This window comes from Onychomys torridus, chromosome 11, assembly GCF_903995425.1.
Source record: "Onychomys torridus chromosome 11, mOncTor1.1, whole genome shotgun sequence".
NCBI lineage: Eukaryota > Metazoa > Chordata > Mammalia > Rodentia > Cricetidae > Onychomys > Onychomys torridus.
Genome location: NC_050453.1, coordinates 42,560,954 through 42,588,348, shown reverse-complemented (window position 1 = coordinate 42,588,348; position 27,395 = coordinate 42,560,954). Strand labels below are relative to the sequence as shown.

Below are 27,395 nucleotides of genomic sequence, written 5' to 3'. Positions count from 1 at the left end.
CTCAGCTGTCACTCATTTCCCAGAACGCACTGTGTAACCTAGCCACTTGCACAGAATGTCCATGTGTTAGAGGTGAAAAGACACCCAACATGACACGGGCAGAATTTTGCCTTGAAGATGGCGTCTGTCTCCTCCTACTCAAACACTGGGGTTACCGTTGGAAAAGAGACCAGAAATCTAAATCTAAGCTTTGCTTGTGTCCACGCTATCATTTCAGGGGCTAGTCTAGAGGCTGTCCACTACTGGGCAGAAGGAGACCGAGAGCAGACTTGGCTGAGACCATTCAAGGAAAGCATCTCGGAAAGTAATCACTCTGCTAACAATGCTGGGAACAGGAAGTCATCAACACCCTCCATCTTTAACTTCAACCGGTGAGGTCTGTCTTGTTTAGTCTGTAGATACAAATGATACAAGGTGACTACTGGTAAACCAGGAGCTAGTGTGTCACTATGGGAAAAAGATAAAAGCTAAAAAACTAGTTGATATGTCAACTAGTCACAAAAAAAACTTCCTAATGTACTCCATCAGCCTCCCAAGTCACTAATCATTCCTGCCAAGCTCCCACAATTGTCCCACACGTTCCCTTCTGCTGAAAACCTTTCCAGTCTCCTTTGCTAATGACAAGCTGGCCTCATTCAGGCCTTGCTACAACGCTGGCCCACTATGACTCTCCTAAGATCCCAAGCGAGGACCCACCACTTCATTCTAGTTCTCCCCGGTCTTCCCAAGGTCTCACTGAGAGGCTTCATTACTTCTGTTTGTGGTTCATTACTTCTGTTTGTACCGTGCCCATCTGTCTCCCTTTAAGTTTCCTGAGAGGTACCACTTGACCTCGTCAAACCTCCTTCTGTGTGCCCGAAGTGCCTAACTGATGGTCAGAACTGAGTTCACTGAAATGGGATATATTCAAGAGGCAGAGGGTTCTGGGACCCAAACACGTTGCTCATCCTCACCTTGTTAGTGTATGTAGTAGGAGGGGAGAGAGAAGAAGTCCCGAAACAGGACTTCAGTCATGTTCCTCTATGCTTCCCTTTTGGTATGATCTTGCTGTTGTTTCAGAAACATTTTTGAGGAACTTGGGTGTGCCTCAGTGGTATAGCACCTGTCTTACATGTGTGTGGCTCTGGGCCCAATACCCAGCATCCCTACCTACTCCCCAGCACCACTTAAGTCACCGATTTCTGTGTATGGTGTGTGTAGTGTTGTATATAACTGACTCTTTGCTTCCTGGAGGCACACCACGATAAGAGGTCTTTCTTCAAGGGTAGTGGGTAAAATGCTTACTTAGAACCTACCTTTGTTCTGCCATAAAATACAATAACAGCAATGGATCCCGGTGACTGTTTAACTAGGCAAGGCAGTGATGGTTCGTGACGGTCTGGAGGGTACAGAACACCTGTGAGTACTGTTCTAATTTCACAACGTGCTGTTCCCAAATCAGGAGCCAGCCTTCTGCTGATGACAGGACACTCAGAAGGCTGAGTCAACAAATTCCCCCTCCTTAGAGAGTAAACTCTACTTCTACTTGTTCTAGAAAACAAGTGAACACGGTGCTAGAATAATCTGTAAGAGCTTGAATGTGCTCGGCTCATGTGACACAAAAAACACCAGCTGGGAAAAGGAAGTCTTCCAAGATCGACGGAGAGGGGCTGTCCTTCCAGCTACTCTTCCTCTGTAAAACAGAGTGGGGGAGAAGGCTGCCAAAGCCCTCTGCTCACACATTCTGTCCTCCTCTGGCTGAAATTACCTGGAAGAACTTTAGGCTGATGTCAGCCCATATGGCGAAGGAGGGAGAGGATGCTTAGACTACTTAAACTCTATATGTCCTTGGGCTAAGTCTAACGACAAAGCAATCACTACATTATAGGAAAGTCTCTATCTTGCTGTTGTGGTTTAAATGTGAAGTCTCCTCCACAGGTTCACGTGTTTGAACGCTTCAATCCTTAACTGGTGGTGCTGCTCTGGAAGGCTGTGGAATATTCAGGGGGTGAGATATTGCTGAAGGAAGTCAGGTCACTGGAGGGCAAGGCCCTAAGGTTTGGTAGCCTGCTCCACTTCCTGTCTGATCTCTGCTTCCTGTTGTACCAAGTGTGCAGGGGTCTCAGTGGGACACCTGTCACCCTGGAACTGCCCAGTGTCTTTCTTCCTCTCCGTGATGGACACAATCCTCACAAACTGTGAGCCAGAATGAACTCTCTCTCCCTTACGTGGCCTCTTTGTGGGATTTGGTTACATCAAGACAGGTAACTCATTTCCTCATGTAAGTAGGATACCAAGCATGTCTTCCTTTGCTTTGTTGTGGGAATTTTTCAGTCTCTATAGGTCCTTAAGCCAGGAAGCAAGTCCCTCCAAGTTCAGACCTCAGATATCCCCAACAACTCACCGAAGCCCCAACCTGAGGGCAATCTAAGCTGCAGCTGGAGCAGAGGTGGTCCATACCAGTACCACCTTAGCCACGGGCAGTTCACGTACCTCCTCCTAAAATGTACTAGCGATGTTTCAACGGTGTGGGAAGACGGGACAATTCGAAGTCAGAGCGTTTTACACTATTTGGTTTCTAAAAAAGAATGATCTAACCTTGCCTTTGAGGACAAGCGGTTGAAAACAGTCATCTCTGAGATCGGCAGGGCAAACTTTAAACAGAAAAGTCAGTTTGTATGTATTAGCTGCTCTGAGAGTCACAGTAAAGGCAAACACAGTACCACAAGTTAACCCAATGCAGTCCCCGTGGACGTCTGCATTGCTAATTATGAGAACATCTCTACAGGGGTGCTTATCTGATTAGAACAAACATTGTGTTAGCACCAGAAAGTTTACAACCTTCATTCACAGGCCTTTTATTCCTTACAAAGTAGATACTGATAATTAGAGTGATTTGGTAACCGGTCTAGAGCACGTGGCTTTCCTGTTGACCCCGTGGCATCACAGACATTCTCTGGTTCGTGTTTCCACCTGTTCTGCACTTCAGTACTTCACAGAAAAGGAGTACTCTTGCTAGGGTACTTCCTTACTGACCAGCTGGGTGTCACTGCTCCTAACACTTTCACGCGTTTCTAGCACACTGGGTCTCATCAAAGGTATTTCCTAATTTCAAGTCTTCTCTGCAATTATATGCCCTGATATTGTTGGAAAATTTAGTACACTGGTAATATGCTTAAGTCTCACAGACTTAGGAGGTGTGGTGTGTGTGTGTGTGTGTGTGTGTGTGTGTGTGTGTGTATGTGTGGTCACCCATAAAACTAAATTCCACTTCTGCTTCCCGGATGAAGCACATCAGAACATTTCATTTAAAAAACTCTGCCCCTTGACTGTGCTCAAAAATTGGTGATTTAGATACGGGTGTTTTGTTTTTTAACTTGCTTTTTTATTTTTAATTATGTGTACAAATACATGTCTGTATGTGGGTATGTGCACATGAGTGCACTTTCCTGAGGCAGCCAGAAGAGGGCGTGGAGTTCTTTGGAGCTGTAGTTACAGCTGGTTGAGAGCTACCTGACACTGTTGCTGGAGCCAAGCTTAGGGTCCTCTCCAAGGGTAGTAAACTCTCTTAACCACTGAGTCATCTCTCCGGCACCATAGAGAGGTGTTTTAAATCATCCTTCAATGCCAAGGACAAGACAGAAATCAAAAACTCGTGTTGTGCATCATTTGAGAGAAAAGGATCTTCTCATTTATTCAAAGATATCTTGAAAGAGTGAATAAAAATAAATGCAACACATGTAAATCTAGGAAGCGTATACCCTAAACAAGCAAAATAAACAAACTGGCATGAAATGATTTCACAGCTCTTGGGGGAGGATGTCCTCAGAATAGTAGTGTTAACTAAGGCAAACCAGACAATGTTTTATTAAACAGTGAGGAGGGCTTCCAAACTATACATGGAATGTTCTTTGTTAAGACACTAGCAGAGGGGAAGGGCTAAATACTGCCAAGTCTAGAGTAATACACATTTAAATTATTTACGTGCAAAATTATGAACCTCCATAGCATAAGAGTGAATGAGTCTCGTGTTTCCCTCTGGCTGACTTCCAGCCCACCCAACATGGACTCTATCTACCCAAGACAACGAGAAAATGTCATGATCCTACTTAGGATTCTGAAGTAGTCAAAACTAGGAACTTACTATTTTACCCCCGCTGAATAAACGAATTTTCAATCAAAGTTTAAATAATAAAAATCTCCCTTGAACACATAATTAATTCTTTCTCATCTGCTCCTAAGTAACACAACTCTATTAACAAAAGTTAAATAACAATAGCCAATAATGGCATGGTCTCTGCCAGGAACTGTGCTAATCTGATGTAATTTGCACGACTTCTCACTAAAGTGAGTTCCACGATCATGCCCATTTTGCAAATCAGTTAGCTGAACTTTGTGTGCTGCTAGTCTGGAACACATTTATCACAGCTTTCTGAAGTATCTATGAATTTTCACATATATGTGGGCATTTATGGGAAAACACAGGGCTTTCTTGTTTTGGGTTCATTTTAAAAAAATCTTAAACGGCATCACAGTACATATATCAATGCTGAAATTGGCATGGTTTCCCCCATAACAGTTCCAACTCATTCTTTTTAATTGTTGCTTAGGGTGAAGTAGTGACTGTTCGAGGATAATTTTTTGTTCATTTTTTTTTAAACCAATATAAACAGCACTATTGGTGAATGTCTTGTGCAAGCTTCCACATGCACTTAGGCAGCTGCTCATTGGATACAAGCCGTGGACGTACAGAGCCACGGATATGCATGTCTAGACGTTCATAGACACCAACCACTACACTGCCTCGGAGAGAGGTGTCTACTATTGGTATGTGAACACATATTTTCCTACAACCCTGCTGAAGTCTATTATCCAATTTCAACTTTTTGCCAATCTAATGAGTGAAAAAAATGGGATCACATTTTAATTTGTATTTTCCTAATTACAGTAACTCGTACTGGGTGACACCACTCCCCACTGGTAATTAAGTCATTGAGTCAAAGTAGGGGCATACAAAATGTATATGTACACTAAACATATTTTATTTTAAAATATCAAGATCACATTTTTCCCCATCCTTTGTCACAAGAACATGGCTTCTCCTTTCTGTGAGGGTCAATGAGAGAGGACCCCCTCTACACCTCCTTCACTGACCACATCCTCAAAGCTCAGCTGTGACTCCTGTTTGGTTTCTTAAGAGAAACGAGAAAGTAAAGACCTTGTAAAGGTGTCTGAATGCAGAATTCAATTAAACAGCAAGCTTTTAATAACCTGCCTTCATCAAGATGTTTCAAAGCATTCCATTTAAATTTCACTGTAACAGCTCTCTCCACGCCGGTGTTTCACTGGCTTGCATATTATTTAACTAAATTACATAATTACAATGACATTCGACCAGCACAAACCGGTTTGAGAACCGGCACACCTCTGGCTCTTGGAAATACAAAATCAGATGAACAATAACAACAACAAAAAGTACAAGTATTTTTAGAGAACAGCCCACCAGAAACCCAGGCAAGCATGCCATGGGGGGGAGAGGGGGAGAGCACCCTTCAGAACCGGAGAGAGCTGGTGTCTCTGAAAGAATGCGCACAGTCCGGGTGATGGAGTACAGCTTTTTGTATGCCAACGGCCTTATGTGGCTACAACAAACCGCTTGGTCCATTCCTTTCTCCATTTTTCTAACAGATTAGCCCTTTCTTTCTTATCTAGAGGTCTATTTTATGTACCTCACTGTTTATTATCACAGATGCTTTCTCCCAGGCTCTTATTTCTCTATTCCCTATGCCTTGCAGCTATTCTGTTTCACAAAAGTGTTTGACTTTTCTGTCAGGAAAGAAAGTTCTCTCTCTACAGCTTCTGTTATCTCTGCCTTCATTAAGAAAGGTTCCCTTTACAATGACCTTAAATAGTGAGAAGCAGAGAGGAATACATAGATGCAAAACAATGACAGAAACCAGAATGTATTTCTGTCTGTGAATTTAGAGGATATCAATGACGCATGGACACGGCTCATCAGCCATGGAAACTGTGACCAAAAGGCTCAAGACTAGAGAACGAAAACATTTATTGAGCAACCACTGGGTAGCATATACCACCAAGACTAGACACTGACTTATAACCTAACAGCCATAACATACTAACAGATAACTGAAAATCACTTTTCACTTTGGAAAGCCTGCTCATTTCAGAATCAAAGGCATCTATCTCCTCCCCATTCCTATGCAAATGTCTGCACACTGGAAAACTGTCATTGGCAGTATGGACCTTGAGCATCTGGTCAAATAAAGGAACAGGGTTGGTAAACATGCCACACCAATCAGCCAGACTGACCAGAAGTCTCTCTCTTCAAGGGTGTGTCTGGTCTGCACAGGTCACTCACTAGTGCCAATTCTGATGAGATGATGAGGAAAGAATGCATCAGAAGAGTCAACAGATTGTAACCATTGGGGGGGGGGGGTTCCCGGCCTCAGCAGGATGAGCACAGAGGGCAACTCTGTCTCTAGCTTCCTCAGGATTCCAAGAGACAAGCACAGCACTCAGAGGTTCAGAAGGGGAAGCCAAGGCCAGGTTGTCCCAAGCAAGTGTCCTTCCATGGACAGGCCTTTATTTTCACTACTTAAGATGTAAAATATTCACTTGGTGACATTTAGGTACTATTTAGGGCTGTTGCTCACATGGTTAGAAGAGAATGAAGGAAACAAATGAAGCCCCTAACCATCCCCTAGAGCCTGATGGCAAAGACAGCCACGGGTAGTGAGGTAGTGGGGTAGTGGGGTAGCGGCTCGTATCACGCCAATCCCTGCTGCTGCGGCAGAAGTCACCAAAGGATAAAACACGTATTAGAAAAAAATGTCAGTGAAGCAAAAATACTCAACGTTACACAAAATTCTAAAAAATACATTTGCTCAGTCATAGAGGCAAATAATCTAAATACAAAATAGATGCAAAATATGAACAAAACCCATTTGGTACCAAGGCAACTGAATAAATGTATATTCTTAACTATTTTAACCTCTTAAAAATCAATTAAGATGATAAGTGCCTAAATATTTCACAGCAGTGAGTTGCCGGGGAAGAATGTGTACAGTAATTTGTAACAGAGCAAGAAGCTCTCTAACATCATATTATTACGATTCTCACATTAACTCAAATGTGCGATATCTCTAAAACCATGAATGTGAAGAACAGGCTCTCTGGATGGAGACCTATTTTAGAAGTCTGAGGCTTTCCTTTGAAAGGCAAGCTCCTCATTACACATTTCGAATAATGAAACACTACTATTCATCCTGACCTGAATATGTGTCAGGAGGCGGGGGTGGGGTGGGGTGGGGGTCCTCCTCCAGTACATCTCAATCCTACATCAGGATTTTTTTTAAAAAAAACTCTCTCCAAGTTGACTTTTGAAACATTAATAATTTTGCTGTGTTTTCCCTGGAGCCTTTCTTATCAGGATTAAAAATGGACCTTTTCTGAGACAAACAGGATACAGGGTGTTGGTGCAGCTTCTGGGCAAGCTAAGATAGCAAAGGCGTTTTCAAGAAATCTTGTCCCGGGGTTGAGCCTCAGCTCAACGTGCAGTGCAGGTTTTCTTCCAATAGCCCCCACACGCCACTGTTAACAGAGAACTCCAGTTCTTACCAGGTTTTCTTGGTTCCTGGCTGCGATTTTCTGTTCCTCTTCTGCCCCGTTTTTCATGTATTTGACTTCTTCCACGGGTTTGATTCTATACTCATCTAAATGACAAACAAAGGGAAGGAGTTTACCACAATGGCAGGGAAGTGTCAGCAAAGCCTTACATTAGACCCTTTCTCTGGTAGCCTTTACTTTGCATGTGGCTCATCTGGGACAATCCAGAAGAAGCATGCATGCGTATCTTGGGTCCTTTTTAGCAGGTGCTCTGCCTGGTCTGCACTGCAGACCTTATACAGTGAGGAAATACTGGATCAGAAAAAGATTCTTCTGTCTAAAAAACTCTGGAATCCAGACACATTGGGAAACAGTACACCTCAGCCTAAGAAGACTGGGGAGAATGTCTTCATCTATCCTCAGGAGATGATTTGTCCAGAGTGCCCACAGCAGCGATTTTCAGCTCTGTTTACACCTTCAATTTTTTCCCTTTTGAAAAATCTGGTGCTGTTTATGACTACAGAGTTGTACGGATGAACAAATAAAATAAACTGGAAATTGAAATTTTTTTCTTTTTAGGGCTCATACATTAAATATGGACAGTCTGCAGTTACTTCATGTCTACAATTTAACTTCTGTAAAGTTGCATGCACAGAGACAAATATCAACTAGCTCTCAATGGGCTGGTAAGGCCCCGAGGCTGCATAGTGCAGAAGGTTGTACATGGAACCTAGACTTGTCAACAGCCAGAGAAGAGAAGGATGGATCTCAGTGTCAGTATCCATCATGGAACAAAGTCGGAAAGAGAGCAGCCAAAGTTCTCCTCTAGGATGGAGATTTGGCGGTGGCAAGAATGACATTTTCACCAGATTCCTGTCAACAGGAAATGACTTGGGTACATTAAGTTCAAAAACAGGTGTGATTTTTGACTCATCTTTGGTCCAACCTGTGGAGGTAGAAAGATCACAGAAATGATGGAATTAGAAAATTTCATCATCAAACTGCTTCGAAAATGGTATGGACTCACCTCCAAGAAAGATAGCTGACTATCACTACGAAAGTTTGTGTTTCAAGCTAAGAAGCTGTCACGTATTTTCTTATGGTCTATGATTGAGCAAATGAGTATATTCCTTAAAATGTCTTATTCTAGTATTTACAACTTTCTAATGTAGTTCTAGTTTCCTCAGCATACCTCTTAATACAATATTTCTGAAACTAGCTATAGTAACACCCAAGAAATTGTGCTTGTCAAATGTTTCTCTCCTCCTTATGAAGCTAATGTACTATGCAAATGCGTATAAAGGACTCAATGTTTATGACTAGGCCATTTGTGTGTGTGTGTGTGTGTGTGTGTGTGTGTGTGTGTGTGTTTTTTTTTTTTCCCACTTGGCAATTCAAGGTAAATATTGATTCTATTAAATTTTTCTTTATTTCTATGTTGTGGAATATTCCTTTACACTGTGTGAAGATGTGTCACTGTGGTTGGTTTAATAAAAAGCTAACTGGCCAATAGCTAGGCAGGAGGTATAGGCAGGACTTCTGGACAGAGAGAGCTCTGGGAAGAAGAAAGTCAGAGTGGCCAGCCAGACCCAGAATAACCAGGATGGGCAAAATGGAGATGAGCTAACAAATGAGCGTGTGGAAGAATGTAGATTTAAAAAATATGGGTTAATTTAAGTTGTAAGAGCTAATTAGAAATAAGCCTAAGCTAAGGCCAAGCTTTCATAATTAGTAAGTCTCCATGTCGTTTTTTTGTGAGCTGGCGGCCCAAAGAAAAATCCATGTACATTTCTATTGTATGCTTGTACATGAGTGTGGTGTGTGTGTTTTGGGTTCATGTGCATACATATGGAAGCCAGAGGCCAATGTCTGGTATCTTCCTGTACACTCATTTTTTTTAATACAGGGTCACTTCTTGCAGAAACTGGGATTGATAATTTAGTTAGACTACCTGACCAGCAAGTCCCAAGGATACCCCTATCTCTGCTTCCCTAGCAGTGAGATTTACAGGGATGCACCCTCTCACCTGGCTTTTTACACCAGTGCTGAGGATTTGAACTCAGGTCCGAATGCTTATGTGGCAAGCATTTTACCAACTGAGCCCTGTCCACAGCCACATTTCCACTTCTTTCCAAAGAAATCTGAGAAACTTGTATACAATTTTAGTAATGAGCCCTTCAGGAATCCTAAGTCTAAAATTATCAAGTTAATAAATGGATTTGAGTCTATAAATACAAAGTAAACGTATTTGACAGCACATAATGATGACCCATGTGCGTAATCCCAGCACACAGGAGACTGAGACAGGACGGTCTTGATATCTGGGACATCCTAAGCTACATTGTGAGTTTGAGGCCTGTCTGGGCAGCACAGCAAACACTATCTCAAAATAAAAAAGCAAACAAGAGAATCTCATACTCTGATGTGGTATTCAGATGAAAAAAGGAAGTTAATAATACCAACACATTTAATTAAGGATTGTTTACTCATAAGTAGCAAAAACCATTGCTAATTAAAAAAGAACAGATATAATTATGTCCCTGGCGTAATCGTGAAGAGATCAAGATACAGGTAAAAACATAAAAATTTAAACATGGGCACCCCAACTTGAGTTTGAGGCATTAATGGTTGTAAATCACGGCACAATGACACAATTGCTATGGTTTAGCTGGACAAACACACACTTAGTTGAGCCTTCAATTATTAAATGTAATATCACATCTGGTAGATTCTATAATGTTCTGCCAAGGACCCCAAACCTCATGTGATTACACCTCATTATAGACCATGAGCAGAGACCTCTGAAAGAGCAGGAAGCTCTCTGCACACCAGACAGTGCAGGTGTCCCCAAGAAAGGGCTACCCTTCTTCCCCAACCCACTGCCCTCTCCCATCTGGCCTACCACACAACAGTGTAATCACACTCCGAGCAGCGTGGAAAAGTAAACATTCACTCTTTATTTCTCAGCCCTCCAGGGATCACAATGGAATTGAAAGTAATGGACAAACTATGAATATTTTTCTCCAATGAAATGGAAAAGCTCCTGGTGTTGTGACTTTCAAAATAGCATTACTTCAAACACAGGCTTTTTTTTTTTTTTTTTTTTCATGGAGACAGAATTCTGATCAATTTAGACAGCAGAGAGGTTTGATGGTGTCATTAACAGTCAGGGCAATGTCAGGACAATAGAATGAGACTAAGTATAAAGAATGAGAAAATAACCACCCAAGGCTACAAGCTTGGCCTATCATCACTACTTACACAACCCAGGATGCAAAATCCATCCTGGCCCAAGTCAGTAAGACCCTCCAAGAAGCAACAATTCCTTAAAAACAATACTTAATAAAAGAAAATAAAAGGATTTCTGTCAGATTTCTGAAGCCTGGTGCCTGAAGTGACGATGTCTGTCTGGAGACAGACAGCCCATCAATGAAGAGGCCATGCATTTCCATAGAGATGCGGCCAGCTGGAAAGTCTTCAGGCCTGGGAGGTTATGGAGGGAGTGTGAGAGTCACTACTGAAATTTATTCCCTTTTGTCAGAGGCACAGGGGAGTTAATTTCCAACCTTGGCCTCCTTTTATCAGAGCCCACTTTGGGGAACAACCACCTCTACAAGCCAGAGAGTCCTGACACGGGTGGTGTGGCCGCTTGCCGAGAGCAGAAACAAGGCTGTCTTCCTCCTCTTCCCACCCAACAGTCCTGACTTTCGTCCTGTTGTCTTGTCAGGTGCTTTATTAAAATGCAAGTCAGGAACACAGCCCGACTGTGCCTCTGTAAACAGTTCCAGGCTTCCAGTCAAAACAGATTGGGGATGGGATTTTTAGCCTCTTATTCAAGATAAAAGACTTGCTGGGTAGCAACCATTGATGAAAAGGAGAAACAGTGTCCAAGCAGGTTCAGATTTTCAGTCTTGGAAAACAGTGGTAAGAGCTCTTCTTAGCTGGAGTGCCCTTCCCAGAGATCTTCAGACATCCCTTCTCCATCAATTAAGTTTGTGAAAATTCTGACTTTTAATAATCCTGGAATTAAAAAAATAAAGCACCCATCTCCTTCTAGTTGATTAAAGTCAGGGTGTTAATTTTTGGGGGAGATGTTTATTTTCACTTTATATGAATGTGTATTTTGCCTGCATATACATCTGTGCATCACATTAATTTGATGAGTGGCCTTGAGGCAGAAGAGGGTTTCAGATCCCCTGGGAATGGAGTCACAGAGAACTGTTAGCCACTCTATGGGTGCTGGGAATGGAACTCGGGTCCTCTGATCTCTCCAGCCCCAAACCCAGGGCCTTAAAATTATTACTGTTAAGGAACCTGTAGCAAGTCCACCTATAAACCCTAAGAGACAGCAGAGAGTACCTGACGGACAGTGACTTAGAAGGGTTAATCCACTGCTGGGGAGGGGGTGGGGGCAGAGTCACAAGCGTGGACTGCCCTAGTGAAAGACCCCGGTCAGGGGATCTGATAACTTTCTGGTCTCTGTGGGCACTCACATACTTGGGGGATACACACACACACACACACACACACACACACACACACACACACACACACACATATACACAAAAGTAAAAATAAGTAAATCTTTAAAAAAAAAAGATTGATCCTTCCTTATCTCACTAATGACTGTCAACCATTAGGAAGTATACTTTAAAAGCCCAAAGATGTGCAGCATGGGAGTCAAACTACTAACCTTTTCTAATAATGAAAACTGAAAGTAAACAACAATCCCCCCTCCCCGTCTCTCTCTCTCTCTCTCTCTCTCTCTCTCTCTCTCTCTCTCTCTCTCTCACACACACACACACACACACACACACACACACACACACACACACAAGAATGATCTGTGCTTAAAACATGTCTGTACAGAAAATGGACAAGAGATGGTTTTCTTTTCAGCTTCCTCCCTAGAAGCCCCTTTAACTGCATGGAGCTGAGCCAGGCCATGAAGAGCTCAGAAACCCTCAGAGTAGGTCTCGGGAGGAGGAGACAGCCTTGTGATGTTGGTGGAGACATGAAGCATTCCCTCTCCTGTTCCTGGGCAGAAGGCTGGAGCTGAGCCAACGGTCTGGCATATCACCACAGTTTTAAACTTCTCTCTCTTACCATCCTAGTCTGTAAAATGTAACATTATGTCCCCTTTTTGTAGCAATAGCTCAGTGGGTAACATTCGTTGGATTGACAGAAGTTTAGCCGCAGAGGTATTAAGTGCACAAAACAGTGAAGGTTTTGATCATGTTGGCATATCTAAGTTCACTCTGAGTCATTCATTCCTCATCTGGAAAACTCCTGTCAATAGAGACTACATTCGGTGATAAGCTTTGCAGGGGAGATGCAGGGAGGGGAGATAGAAGGTTCCCTAGGGGAATAGCTGTCTTGGGGCAGGGGAGGAAAGGCTCCTTCTCTGAGAACCTGTCTGTCTCCTGCACACCCCTCACCTCACCTAGTCTGACGGCATCTCACTGCCAGGGTTCACTAGATGGACCCTAAATTTGGAACAATGTTATGCATGAACTGTCCTCAAGTCCTGGGTCAGGCAGTTCCTAACCATGACTTCTGAAAATGCACTTGTATCACGTGATCTCATCCACGCTAATGTGGTTATTAGTGAATAATTTCTAGGATAGTTATACATGGCCTGTTCCCCAAGAAAATCCCTAACACAAGGCTTCTGCTCATTTACAGAAAGGTTTTGTTTTTGTTTTTTCCAGAGTTTATGTCAAATAATCCTGATAAATAAAACCACTTTCAAAATGAAACCATTTAAGGTTTAATGAGATCTCAGTTGCTCAAAAATAACAAGGAGAATTATTTTTGGACTTAAACTTTGTGCAGATTGGACATGAGTAGTGTCTAGACCTTGGAAGTCTACTAGAGAAAGTATACATACATACATACATACATACATACATACATACATACATATATATATATATATATATCCCTGTTAAGATACAACATAACCTAAGTATGTAAATATCACTAAGATGCAAATCCCTTGTGCCTTTTGTGTGTTTATTCAATAATAAAACCTAATGTTTGTTTATATTTAAACAAAAAGTAAGCAAAAATCAGAGTTAAAATTCCTCATAGTGGCATTAATGGTCCTATTTCACGGGACACTGGCTGGGTTTTTGTATGGCAGAGTTTCAGATCTGGGTCTGTAACAGAATTTACATAATGTATGTGTATATGTTTGATATAAAATCTAGAATAAATACAAACACTGACAGTCTTTTTTAGGCAGACTATAGAGCAATGAGGGACAAATACGCAAGATAAGGCTGCAATGTCACACGTGTCTTTTGTGTATAAGACTGGGGACCCCAGTCTTATACACAGAAACACAAGTCATTTTTCTAGTCCATTTCAGCTGTTTCATCTGCAGTAGCTTCCTCCGCTGACCACAGCCATGAATTTACAGGACAGTTGATTAGTAGGAGAGCGCGTGGTCATCCAGTGTGAAGGTCTCTGAGGATGATGACCCTACAGACTGTGTAGTATGCCACGATGGTAGAGAGATGGAATGCTGCAAAAGCATCATTATTCCTCTCAAGAAACACTGCCAACCTCTCTATCTGACTGAACGTCTTTGTCACTATTAGGTAAAACATTTGAAATGCCACTATGACATCATAGATCATTCACTTCTATCAACTGTTGTAGAATATTATTACCTTAAGGTGTGTTACTTTTGTTCATGTTGCATTTGTTTAACTCTGTGGAGCTGTGTTACTGTGCCTGTGTAAAACACCTGATGGTCTAATAAAGAACTGAACGGCCAATAGTGAGGCAGGAGAAAGGATAGGTGGGGCTGGCAGGCAGAGAGAAGATATAGAAGCAGAAATCTGGGTGGAAAGGTGGAGGAGCCAGAGAAGTAGGTGGACTCCAGGGGCCAGCTACCCAGCTACACAGTCAGCCACGGAGTAAGAGTAAGATTTACAGAAGTAAGAGAACAGGAAAAGCCCAGAAGCAAAAGGTAGGTGGGATAATTTAAGTTAAGAAAAGCTGGCTAGAAACAAACCAAGCTAAGGCCAGATGTTCATAATTAAGAATAAGCCTCCGTGTATGATTTATTTGGGAGCTGGGTGGTGAGCCCCCCAAATGAGTAAAAAAACAGCTAACAATAGTCAACTCTACAACTAAGGGCAACATATCTCTCTCTCTCTCTCTCTTCACACACACACACACACACACACACACACACACACACACACATACCACCTTCGCTCTGCTGTAACAAGCCTACCTGATGCTCCCCCCCCCAATCAATGAATTTGTCAAACATTGATTAATGGCTTTGTTTTGTTCTGTGCCTGTGAAAGTTTAAGCAACCTCTGTCCAGGGGAATCCATCACTCAGGGTAACTTAATCCTTGCACTGCAGTCATGGTCACTAACATCTGCTTCAGAATAATCTCCTACTCTTTCAGGAGTAGGCACTGTGTTTTGAGTCAACACCATGCACTCTGCTTAACTAATGTGGCTACCTCTTGTTTGGGCAAAGGCAGGTGTGAGTGTGTGTGTGCATGCACATGCATGTGCACCTGAGTGAAAAACCACAATCTAATGACTATGTCCATCTGACTCAATTCCTCTCACTGGGTCCTGACTCAAGTGAATTTCTGGTAGAGGAAAGATTCTCAGATAATCATGACAGAATGCTGAGAAATGTCTCTCTCATGTTTCTAGGTGTTAAGCACCCAGCATCCAGGGAATCAAGCAGAAGGCTGGCTTGCCTAGGGCAGAGGAGCTAGTGAGATCTGTGGTACAGATTGCCTGGTAAGGAGGTTAACCCCAGGAACCAGGCCAGTCTGCATGACACCTGAGTTGCAGGGCTAAAGAGAGCAAACAGATGTAAGGAGAAGCAGGAAGCCCTAAGTAGGCTGGTCTAGAGGGACAGTTGCAGGTCATTCAAGAGAAGAGTGAGTTTTGAGGTTGTTCAAAAGAAGAAAGATGGGAACAGGCAATGGCGGAAATTCATGGAGGAATAAGTTTCAATGTGCTGTTCATGAATGAGATGGCTTTTCAGGTCTTAGGGGTCATTCAGTAAAAGTTTAAATAGCCTTTCAATGATGGCAGGTGTTCCTTTTAATATGTCTCTGGACTGATGCTGGCTTCTAGGAGTCTGGCTTTATCTGGGTTATAGAACTATTAAAAAGACTTCAGCAGTCACGAAGTCATTATTAGAAAGAACGGGAAGAAAATGGACAGAGTCATTTTCAGATGAAGTAATTCCCCGATACGAGCAGTGTGATTGGACTTTTAAAATGGGAAAACACATCTAAACTAAACTTCATGTTAACTAATATCATTTCCTTACTTTTGAAAATATTCCCTGCTTAGCCTTATCTGTTGAGTTTTGGAAATGAGTGATGGGAATGCTGGGGGTATAAGGAAGGTCTGCTGGCTCTGCTCTCCCTTTCTTTGGTAAGTCTGTACCTCTTCTCACAAGGACAGCATCCTCATAGAACAAAAGATCATCTCCGGTTGTCCCTGTGTCTCCTTCAAGATGCTCTATGGGTGGGCCTGGCTTTGGCTGACTTGACCCCATCTTAATCATCTCCGTCTCCTGCTTCCTCCTCCACCCTTTCCACTTGGCCATCTGACTATGCCTATGACTTCATCTCCCAAGACTCACCTTCTGCTGACTGCTCCCCACAATCTGTAGAAGTCAAGCCAACCAGCACTGATCACCTCTGTACAAACATAACTGGGTCTACGTACACTGCATCTTGCTTACAGGGCACTTTTTCGTGCTGTAAGATTCTGTGGTGCACAGAAACACTTTTTGCTGAGCACCCTAAAGACTCCTGATGCTGTTGAGTTGGGAATAGAGGGAGGGCAGATGGGAGAGCACAGTGGAGATTCCCAATGGGAAGTTATCTGGGTCCTTGGTTAGCTTCCACAGAAAGCTATGCTTTAAACACAGATCCCTCCTCTTGGAGCATAGGGTACTGCCGATATCTGGAGAGGACGCAGAGAATGCATCTTAAGTGGAGAGACTGGGAACACCGGCCAAAGCTGAGGGCAAATGGGGAGAAGATAAACAGGAACTCAGAAGGATGAGGGACAAGAAAGAGTGGGAGAATCAGAGACAGTGGCAGAAGAACAGAAATGACTTCTATGGGGAGGGAGGTGAGACCAGCAGCATGCCTCTTTGGGAGCACTGGCCCTCAGCCAAGGAACACACTCCAGTTAAACCAACGCTGCATGTCTAAACCTCCCCTCTCATGCTCAGGCTGAATGAATGGAAGCATAACCAGGTTCTGTGGGTTCTGAGACCAGAAGTGACTCTACCTTGCACCTGTGCACTGCCCAGCCCTGGACAGAGTGACTCTCTACCTGCGCCTGTGCCCTGCCCAGCCCTGGACACTCAAGCACATCGTCATCACCTCTAATTCTGCTCTTTGTGTCTCAGCCAGAATCCAATGTAAAAACAAGGCACAGACATTAACGTATGAGAGTCCTGACCATATTAATCTCTCAGCCCAGCTTGATAGACTTTCTGAACACTCAAGTACTCAAGTTTCTTGGTCATCCCACACTGTGAAGCTTTAGAGGATGCTACTGGCTGGGGAGTGTGTGTGTGTGTGTGTGTGTGTGTGTGTGTGTGTGTGTGTGTGTGGAGAGAGAGAGAGAGAGAGAGAGAGAGAGAGAGAGAGAGAGAGAGAGAGAGAGAGCGCTTCTGTTGGTACAAACTTCTACCATTGAGAAAGCCACAGATAAGAGTGCTGAAGCCCATGCTCAATCATTCTCCACATAACCCCAAATCTGGCTTTGGGTTCCCCATCTCCACTAACAGCTCTAGTTCAGACCCCATCACCACTCACTAGAACAATGGGGTAGAGCTCTTAACCACCCATTTGCTCCCACTCTCCCACAAACACACACCTGGTTTTTTTTTTTTCCCCCAGACAGAGTCTTGCTGCATAGCCCCGGCTGGCTTAGAACTCACTATATAGATAGGGGTGTCCTCAACTCACAACTCACAGAGAAACACTTGTCTCTGCACCCTAAGAGCAGAGATGAAAAGTGTACTATATTATGCCTCACTCTCACCATCTAAATTCCCCACATGACAGCCAGGAGAGTGCTTTAAAAAACCTTCTCTATAAACTTTTGATTAACATATAACACTTGCAAACATTTACAGGGTCTTTCCTATATATGTGCATTGTGCAATGATCAAATTAGGGTTCGTGGTCCATTTTAAACACCATTTATTTGTGTTAGAAACATTCAAATATCCTACTACTACTTATCTGAAACACAGATGACATTATTAACTCTAGTCACCCTACTGTGTGCCAGAGTATCAGATTTTTCTTCTATCTGACTGTGACACCGCACCCATTGACCCATCCCTTCTCACCCTAGGGAGTTCTTTAAGTTTAAAAACAAAAGTCAGACTTCATCCACTGGGAACCCTCTCCTTACCATTTCAACTTCATTTAGAACAGGATGCTGCATTTTTTGCCTCAGCTATTGGGCCTGGCTGCCCATCTCTGTTTATCCCCCCCCCCCCCCCGGGGCACCAAGGTCTCAAGCTTCCTTCCTGGAACCTACTAGGTAGTCCTTCTCAAATGTCTGGCCAGTCCTCCAGTTCTCTTCTTCTGTAAACACTCTGTCTCAAGGGTTCTCCTGGCTCACTTCCTTAGATGTGTGCAGAGGCCAATCCCTTGACTTTTCCTGCCCAGTGAATCTGAACAAGCCATCCATCCTGTTACCTCCCTTCTCTTTCTCTGTGTGGTGCTTGTCTCTGTCTGACCATACACATCTGTCTTTCCAGCTACTGCCCGGCTCATCTCCTATGGCGCAGGCAAGACAGGCAGCCATGGTCTGATTACATCCTTTATCTGTTAGCAAAAGCCAGGCTTTCTTTTAATAATATTTGCACAGTTAGTATTTCTTAAAAGAGTAATTCTGATTTTCAGAGTTCCATTAGAACTGAACGCACACTGTTTTTTTTCCTCTTAAACCTTGGCAATCTAACAGCTGCATCAGGGAAACTTGGTAAGGCACACGGAGGAAAGCCATTCTCTCAAGACACGAGCACTGTGAAGTAAAGACATTTCCTGAGTCAAAGGAGGTAATCAGAAGTAAAAGATTAATGGGAAAATACTGCCACAAAGATGATATAATAAATGCAAGGGAGCTCGGTACATTAAAACTAAACTCTCATTGTCATATATGACTTGAGAATTTCTTCTGTGGTTGCATATCAAGATCAGCAGTGACATTTACATAGTAAAGCATGGATATTCACGGCTGGAAGAGAATTCAAATGTAATTTAGTTTGTTTTGAATGTGGTTTTCGAAATGGAAATGCAACGTGGTCTGGATAGAGATTTGGGCCCACAAGGCTTTGCTTGCAGCCTGAGGGAACTGTTTGGTCTGGTAGCCGACGCACTCTTTATAGTTTGTAGATATGCTACTTCCGCTCTGCTTTTTACCTTCATGTGGTGGTATTGTGTTCCCTGAAATATTGTGCACACTATAAACTTATCTGGAGTCAGAGAACAGAACAGCCACAATATTAAACATAGAAGATAGGCAGTGGTAGCACACGCCTTTAATCCTGGCATTCCAGAGGCAGAGACCTACCTGGATCTGTGTGTTCAAGGATACAGCCAAGCATGGTGACTCATGCCTTTAATACCAGAAAGTGAGCCTTTAATCCCAGGGAGTGGTGGCAGAAGGCAGAAAGGTATATAAGGCATGAAGACCAGAAACTAGAAGCATTTGGCTGGTTAAGCTTTTAGGCTTTGGAGCAGCAGTTCAGCTGAGATTCATTCTGGATGAGGACACAGAGAGGCTTCCAGTCTGAGGAAAACAGGATCGGTTGAGAAGCTGGCCAGGTGAGGTTAGTTGTGGCCTGTTCTGTCTCTCTGATCTTCCTGTATTCACCCCAATACTTGGCTCAGGTTTGCTTTTGTTAATAAGACCTTTTAAGATTCATGCTACAACTTCAATTCTTTTTTAGCTTTTATATTTTACTTTATGTATATGTGTATGTGCACCACCTGAATGCAATGCTCGAGGAGGCCAGAAGAGGGCACTTGTGCATCCACTGGAATGGGAGTCTCAGGCACTTGTGAGCCACTTGATGTGGGTGCTGAGAATGGAGAGCCTATGCAAAAGCAGCAAATCCTCTTAACTACTGAATTATCTCTCCAGCCCTGCTTGCTTGCTTGCTTGCTTTTCTTCCTTTTCTTCCTTCCTTCCTTCCTTCCTTCCTTCCTTCCTTCCTTCCTTCTTTCTTTCTTTCTTTTTTTTTTAAGATTTATTTATTTATTATGTATACAGTGTTTTGTCTACATGTATCCTTGCAGGCTAGAAGAAGGCACCACATCTCAGAATAGATGGTTGTGAGCCACCATGTGGGTGCTGGAAATTGAACTCAGGACCTCTGGAAGAGCAGCCAGTGCTTTTAACCTCTGAGCTACCTCTTTAGCCCTGCTTTATTTCCTAATCATCATATATAAAATCTTGTGAGAACATTTTAAATGAAAATTTATTCACACACAATATAACTTTAAATGTGGTTTGTGAGTTAAAAGGATGCAGACTGCAAAAATTATGTTTGTCCCTCATTATCTTCATCCCTCCACAGGGGCCCTTCCCTTCTTACGGCCCTTTTGGCTAAACTTTTATTATGAAAAGCCTTAAGAACATTCAAAGATAATTTCTATTCATGTTTAAATATTAATTATTAGTTATACATTAACAGAAAATGTATACACATACTACTATTATTGTGACATTAATTATCTGGTGCAGAGTTTTCATTTGGTCCAAGGAGTTCAAGGCCAGGCAGAGCCCAGCATGCAGACTAGTCTCTAGCAATCAACTCCAAACACAGGTACCTCTGGCCTTCATCGGGATCAAGTTGCCTAGAGTCTAGCAGCCAGAGTTGGCCCAGGAGGAGGTTATAAGAGGGCACATCTTCAGAGCCCTGATGTCACTGTCATCTGAAAAGTCACAGTAGGTCGGCACTAGGAATAGGAGCCAGAGTAACATAGCTATCTATCCCTGCACACTCGGCAGACCAGGGCCAAAATGGCCTCACACATACAGTGCTCAATAAATCAGCATCTGATCAATCAAAACTCTTGTCAAGCAAGGGACAGGTGACCCAAGGCTTTGTTCTACCATTGAACTGGAAGCTTCTAGAACAAAGGTACTGTTTCTGGAAGTTTTCCCAACCTCTCTTCAGGCCTAGCAGCCTAACTTCTTTGCTTCTCCTTTCCATAGCGTGCGTTGCTCATTGACTGAGGTTTGGGAATCAAAAACAGGAGTGTATCTAACCAGATGCTGTAAGACATGACCTGTGCGAACCTTCAGAAGTCACCTTGCTTCTCACAAGCTCAGCTCCTCACTTGAGTGTGTACAACAGCACCCAATAAGCCATTTTTACCCTCTTCAAGCAGATCACAACCAGTGGTTGTAAAATAACCACAATTCCCTGAGCTGGAGCTAGATTCTTCTCCAAGTAGAGAAGTCTATCTCATCTCCTTTGACTCTTCTCCCAACTTCTAAAGCAGGAGACACTGCAGTTTCCTATCAGAGCTAGCTCATCTGCTGTCACAGAATACTTCTATGTGGATTATCTCATCTGCTGTCACAGAATACTTCTATGTGGATTAGCTCATCTGCTATCACAGAATACTTCTGTGTGGATTATTTCTCACAGTTTTGGAAGTCCAGGATCAGTGTGCCAGCAGGAGTCTGGCGAGGCCTTTTCTTTTCTTTTTTTAATCACAAATGGTTCCTTCTTTACGTATCATTACAGGCAGAAGGTTCAGGCCACCTGTCCTGGGACTCTCTGATAAGGATACTGAGAACATTCATGAGTGCTGCCTCTCAGGACCTAGCCAACTCCTCAAAGATCTGCCTCTTAACATTATTAAACTGGGAGTTAGACTCTCATTATATTAACTTGGAGAGGTGACATGAACATTCGGAGCACAGCATCAGGGCACTGGTGGACACAGCACTGATGGACATTTGGGCCACAGGACATTTGCTACCTTTGAGTGCCTGCTTTCGAGCCTCAGTTTCTTGCTGAATGTTTCTTACACATTGATGTCTTCTCTTGTAAAACAGTTTAAAAACCAAGAGCAGGACACCTAAATCTGCACCTCTGGTATCCACTGCCAGCAAGCACACACTGCCTTCTCATATAGACGCATTCCCATGGAACACTCTTAACCTTGTCACTAGCCAATCAACACCCTCACAGAGGATTATTAGCTTAGGAGCACTTCATTGGTTGGGGCAATTTTCCTCACAGTTTGGAAACACAATTCAACTGTGACACCAATTTGTGATCACCAACTGCTCAAATGAAAATAGTTCATAGCTAAAGAGGGCTTAGGGGAGAGCAGGTGACTTAAAGCTAGACTGCGGTACCACACTCTCGCTGTCTTACGAGGTGGATGTCTCATGGATACTTTGTACCAGGTCTTTTCTTCTGCTGTCCCATGGGCATGGATGTACTACAGACATCGCCCACCATGTCCCAATCTTCCCCTCTGAAACAGGCGCTTACCTTTGTAAGCTCAGGGCTTACCTGCAGCAATGGAAGCAACTGAAACTTAAACCTGGAGGCAGCAATGACTCCCAAAAGCTCACCCCGACAGTCTAAGAACCATGATACAGATCTGGAAATTGGCTGAACATTTGGAAAATGCCAGAAAAAGAGGCTAAAAGATCGCAAGTTAATTCCTCAGATGGTCGCCCTTACCTCATATTAAGTAATTATGGACCCTGAAATAGTAATTCCAGAGCACGGGCTCACATGTATGCTGAGTGTGTGTGTGTGTGTGTGTGTGTGTATGTGTGTGTGTGTGTGTGTGTGTGTGTTTGTACATGTATGCATCCACACATGTCTACATGCATTTTATAGAGGTCAGAGGTTGATGTTGGGTGTCTTTCTCAATCACCCTCCACCTATTTTCCGAAACAGGGTATGTCTCTGAATGTCGAGTTCACAATTTTGATGAGACTGCCGCCCAGTGAGCCCCAGGGATCCACTTGTCTCTCCCTCTCCAGTACTATACCTGGGTTATGTGCACTCAGGCCACTTACCATCTCACCAGCCCCCTCGACAGTCTTCAAGAAGACTGTCTGCACATAGCATACGATGCCCAGACTGCATGCATCATTTCCTTGAAGACACCAGCAAGTCACAAAGGACAAAGGCCACACCATCATACCATGACTCAGCTGGTTCTGTCACAGTTTAGCGACAATGCAGTCTCAGCATCATGTGAGCCCATGCTCTGGAATTATTATTTCAGGCTCCATAATTATCTAATATGAGGTAAGGATGACCATCTGAGAATTAGCTTCCAATCTTCTGGCCTCTTTTTTTCTAGCATTTTCCATCTGTTCAGCCAATTTCCAGATCTGTAACATGATTCTTAAGACTGGGTGAGCTTTTTAGTGTTGTTTTAGAGAAAATTAGTATGAAATTCCCCAATATTTAGGGCTCCTTTCCTAACATGGGATTTTTCTAGCTAATTTCTTGCTAATTTGCTCAGCTCCCAGTCTCCTCTAGACATACCTTGTACGCACCATCTCTGAGCCATCCGCCCATGCTGTCACCAATACCTCAACCCCACCAGTTCTTTTGTTTGCTCATCTTTTAAGCAAAGACTTTACTCATCCTCTGTGTGTGTCTTCCCCTGCTCCTGTGATGGGGCACCCTTCTGCAGGATCGCCACAGGATACTGACACAGTACGCGAAGACAGCCATCTGTCATCCATTTATTAGTGTATTAAAGGCACAGATTAGGTTTGCCTGTCTGTATGAGCCATGATGCCTTGCATGGTGTCCAAAGCACGCCGACCGTCAGCAAATGTTTTGCAGACTGACAAGAAATCCTTAGGTTTGAATGAGAGACAAGCGCCAGGGATCAGACCCCATCTGTTTACCTGAGCAAACATGCCATTGCACAGCTCCCTATGGCGCAAAGCTATTTCCATCATGCCGCACTTTCCTCAGGGAACAAACTCACATTGCCTGGAAATTCAACTGAAGCCCTTTGGAGACCGGAAACATTTGCATTATATTTATCAAAATAAATAGTTGCACTGAATAATAAGTGTTAATTATAAATACAAAGAAGAAATTCAAAATCACCTGAAACTATTGCTAATGTTTGTATAAGGCTCCTAAATGCCTTCTTCATGCATTGATGCAGAATTTTACATATATCACAAACAAATCTTACAGCCAGGTATGGCACCATATGCTTCTAATCCAAGCAGAGACAGAGGTTTGCTATGAATACAAGACTAGCCAGGGTAGAGAAATGGGCTGTAGGGCTAGCCTGGGCTACACTGTGAGGCTCAGAAATCAAAACAAAGGTCCAGCAAGTTATCTCAGTTGGTAAAGGTGCTTTCTGCCAGGCCTGATCACCTCATTCAACCTCAGGGTCTGTGTAAAAGGGGAAGACTGACTCCCACAAGCTGACCTCCACATGTGCATTGTGCCACACAACATGAATAAATCAATAGACAGCCACGCAAACACACAAACAAGTAACTATAACTGGAAACAAACTCTTGAGAAGCCAGTATAAATAAGACACGCGTGCAAAATCTCTTCGCGCTTGTCACTTTAGGAACACTCTCTGCAGGGTCACATTCATCTTTAGTGGTTCTACTGCACACACGTTCTGATAGTGAGGAAGCCCTTTGAGCACTCAGGTGTGTCCACATCTGCTTGTCTAGCTCTCTCCAGACAATACACTGCAGGAGCCAAAGGTAGACTTATTTAAATCCCATATGCATATTGCTATTTTGTGCTCCGGAGAAACTGTTCTGGGTTGGCATTACTCATTAGAACATGAGACAGATGTCTATTCCTGCCTAGTTGAGGGGGTAAAAACTGCTTTGTTTTGCTTTCTTTTTGTGTGTGTTGTGGGGGTGGGGTGGGAGTGCGGGTGAAGTTAGGGGTTACTTATGACTGAGCGGTTGAAGATTTGTCTGTCTGCTTTTATTGAACTTTTGTAAATTTTTTTTTTCTTTAAACTGCTTGGCCACAAATTCAGTCCAGTTTTCAATTAGCACATTCTTTGCTTTTAGATTTCGAGTCTTTTATATATTTCTCATATTTACCTTATTTGTTTTGCAAATATTATTCATGGTTTAACAGTTGTCTTTTAACTTCACCTGGAGTGGTCTGTTTAGTTAATGCCACGCAGAAGTTTTAGATTTTCATGAAGCCAAATTTACCCACTTGTTTTTATGAGATCAGATTTCACAGCATTATATGGAAGACATTTTGCAACCTCAGAGCATAAAAACACTTGCTAATATCTTTACAGGCCAGGCTGGCTGGTCAGTGAGGCCCATTCTTCTTCCTCAGCATTGAGCTTATAAAGCACACGCCATCACAGCTGGCACGTTGGAAAAAACTACTTTTTTTTTTTTTTTCGTTTTCTTCAAGACAGGGTTTCTCTCTGTAGCTTTGGAGGCTGTCCTGGAACTTGCTTTGTAGACCAGGCTGGCCTCGAACTCACAGAGATCCGCCTGTGTCTGTCTCCCAAGTGCTGGGATTACAGGCGTGCGCCACCACCGCACGGCTGGAGAAACTACTTTTTTAAATTTATTTTTATTCCTAGTTTCATGGCATGCCGAGAATGGGTCTTATTCATTTTTCACCCTCCATGATCCCCATCTCGCTCCTTCTTTCTCTAAAACACTTCTAACCAGAAGGTTCACTCCCTACTTCCCTGTCTTTTGTGTGTGACCCACTGTGTTTAATTAAGTTTCCTGCGTGAGCACAGGTGTGAGGCTATGACTGGAGTCCGGGCAACTTACTAGTAGCTATACCACTAACGAAAGTATCAACAGACCCTCAGGGAGGGGTGGGGCCTCATAAGCCCCTCCCACTTCCATGATGGAATGCTGGCTGGCCCAATCTTGAGCATGGCTTGTGTGAGTACCCAGAGTTCATGAGTGCAACCCCACATCTCACCAGTCTTCTGGAAACACACCTCTCCATCTTCCAACTCTTCCATTCTTCTCACCCACTCTTCCGGCACATTCTCTGAGCCTTGGAGGGGTGTTCCATGTATCACTTTTTACATGGGTCTTAGGATGGACCCTTCTTCATGCTTGGGTGATGAGTGCTGTAAGGACTGAGCTTATTTCTTCAGCTTATACTTATACTTAAATCTTTAGAGTCGCCTCTAAAATGAGCCAGGGAGATGACTCAGAAGGAAATGCCACCTGCAGCCAAGCCTGATGACCTGAGTTCTACTGCTGGGACCCACATGGTGACACCACGGTGGGAAGATAGAGTCAACTCCTGCAAGCTGTCCTCTGCCTTACACAAATACGTCATAACGTGTGCACAAGTGGTACACAAGCACACACACACACACACACACACACACACACACAGAGTAAATAATGCTGTAACAGATTCATCTGGAAATTCCTAATATAAAGCAAGGAATTCAATTTTAATATTATGAATATTAATCTCTCTCAAAAATAAAACGTGAATGGAAATCATACCTACTTGGCACATCATTTTAAAATTTTAGTTAGTTCTAGATGCAGCTCTCTAATGGCAGCCACAGGCATCGTCAGTGTCTGCTTCATCTTGGTTTCTCTATGGTACTTCACAAAGAAATATCCTTTTAGAAACATCCTTGGTCCACATGTACATGAAGAGTTGGAAAATTATAGGCTATGAAACACACACACACACACACACACACACACACACAAACACACACACTTATGTCTGGTAACAAGGACTAAAGTCTTCTGAACATAGCTCCTATGTTGAAGGCTTGGTTCAGAGGTGGGGCATGTGGAAGGTGAGGGTGTCACGAGGGCTTTGCCCTAATCTGTGGACTCATAATTCAGTGGAACCACTGAGAGGTGGTGGAAACTAGGGGGCAGGGCCTGGTCTGAGGAAGTGTGCTGTTGGCCCTTCCTCATTTTCTCTTCGCTTCCTTGTCCTCAGGAATGAGCAGCCTTCTCTGCCACAAGCTTCCATTGCCATGATGTCTACCTGATCTCAGGCCCAATGAACAGAGCCAGCCAGCAAGGGTTGAAACTGGGAGCCAAAGTAAGTCCCTACACCCTTCGTTCACTCGTGTGCTCTGTGATAAAAATGAACAAAATAAGTAAAGCCCACACTTGTTAAGCTGTATGGTGGGAGATTTTTAAAACCACACTTTGACAGAAATAGGCTACCCTGTCATATTTGTCATTTCTAAGTCATATCCTTTGTCTCATTTAACACACACACACACACACACACACACCCCTTATACAGACAGAAGTTCTGACTAGGTCAAGGCAGAAAGGGAACAAATCACAGTAACACAAATACTTAAAAATCTAGAAAAGATAAGGATCATTAGGCTAGTGGATCAGTTGCTTGAGTTTAATGAATCTGACAGCTGTAAGAAAATGATAATGTTTCTCCCAAGTTTAATCACAGAGGACCGATCAACAACTTCGAGAAGTCTCAGCTGCATACATAAGGGATGTGTGTCTTTGGGCTGCCAACAGGACACCGGAGACTAGCAGTTGGCACCTACTCAGTGCTTATCATGTGTCACCAAGAAGTATTCAAAAGTTGAACGTATAACAATGCATCAAAGGTCCACAAATCCATGGTACCCCCATACTGCACAGAGGAGGAACTAACTCACTAGCCTGTCAAGTCTGTTTGTGAGGCGCTCCACCAGGCTCAGAAGTCAGTTTACCAGACTTCACAGCTGTGTGGTTAACATAACTGTGTTTCAAGTC

The 27,395-nt window shown here is 43.2% G+C and overlaps 1 protein-coding gene across 2 annotated transcripts in view; it reads right to left on the bottom strand.

Annotated features, from left to right (window-relative positions):
• Nucleotides 1-27,395, bottom strand: part of C11H1orf21 (chromosome 11 C1orf21 homolog) — a 200,978-nt gene that overhangs the window by 79,012 nt on the left and 94,571 nt on the right. For both annotated transcript variants that reach the window (XM_036202079.1, XM_036202078.1), the window contains exon 3: nt 7,621-7,715. In XM_036202079.1, the coding sequence (XP_036057972.1) occupies nt 7,621-7,715 (95 nt within the window). The remainder of the gene's footprint in view (nt 1-7,620; nt 7,716-27,395) is intronic.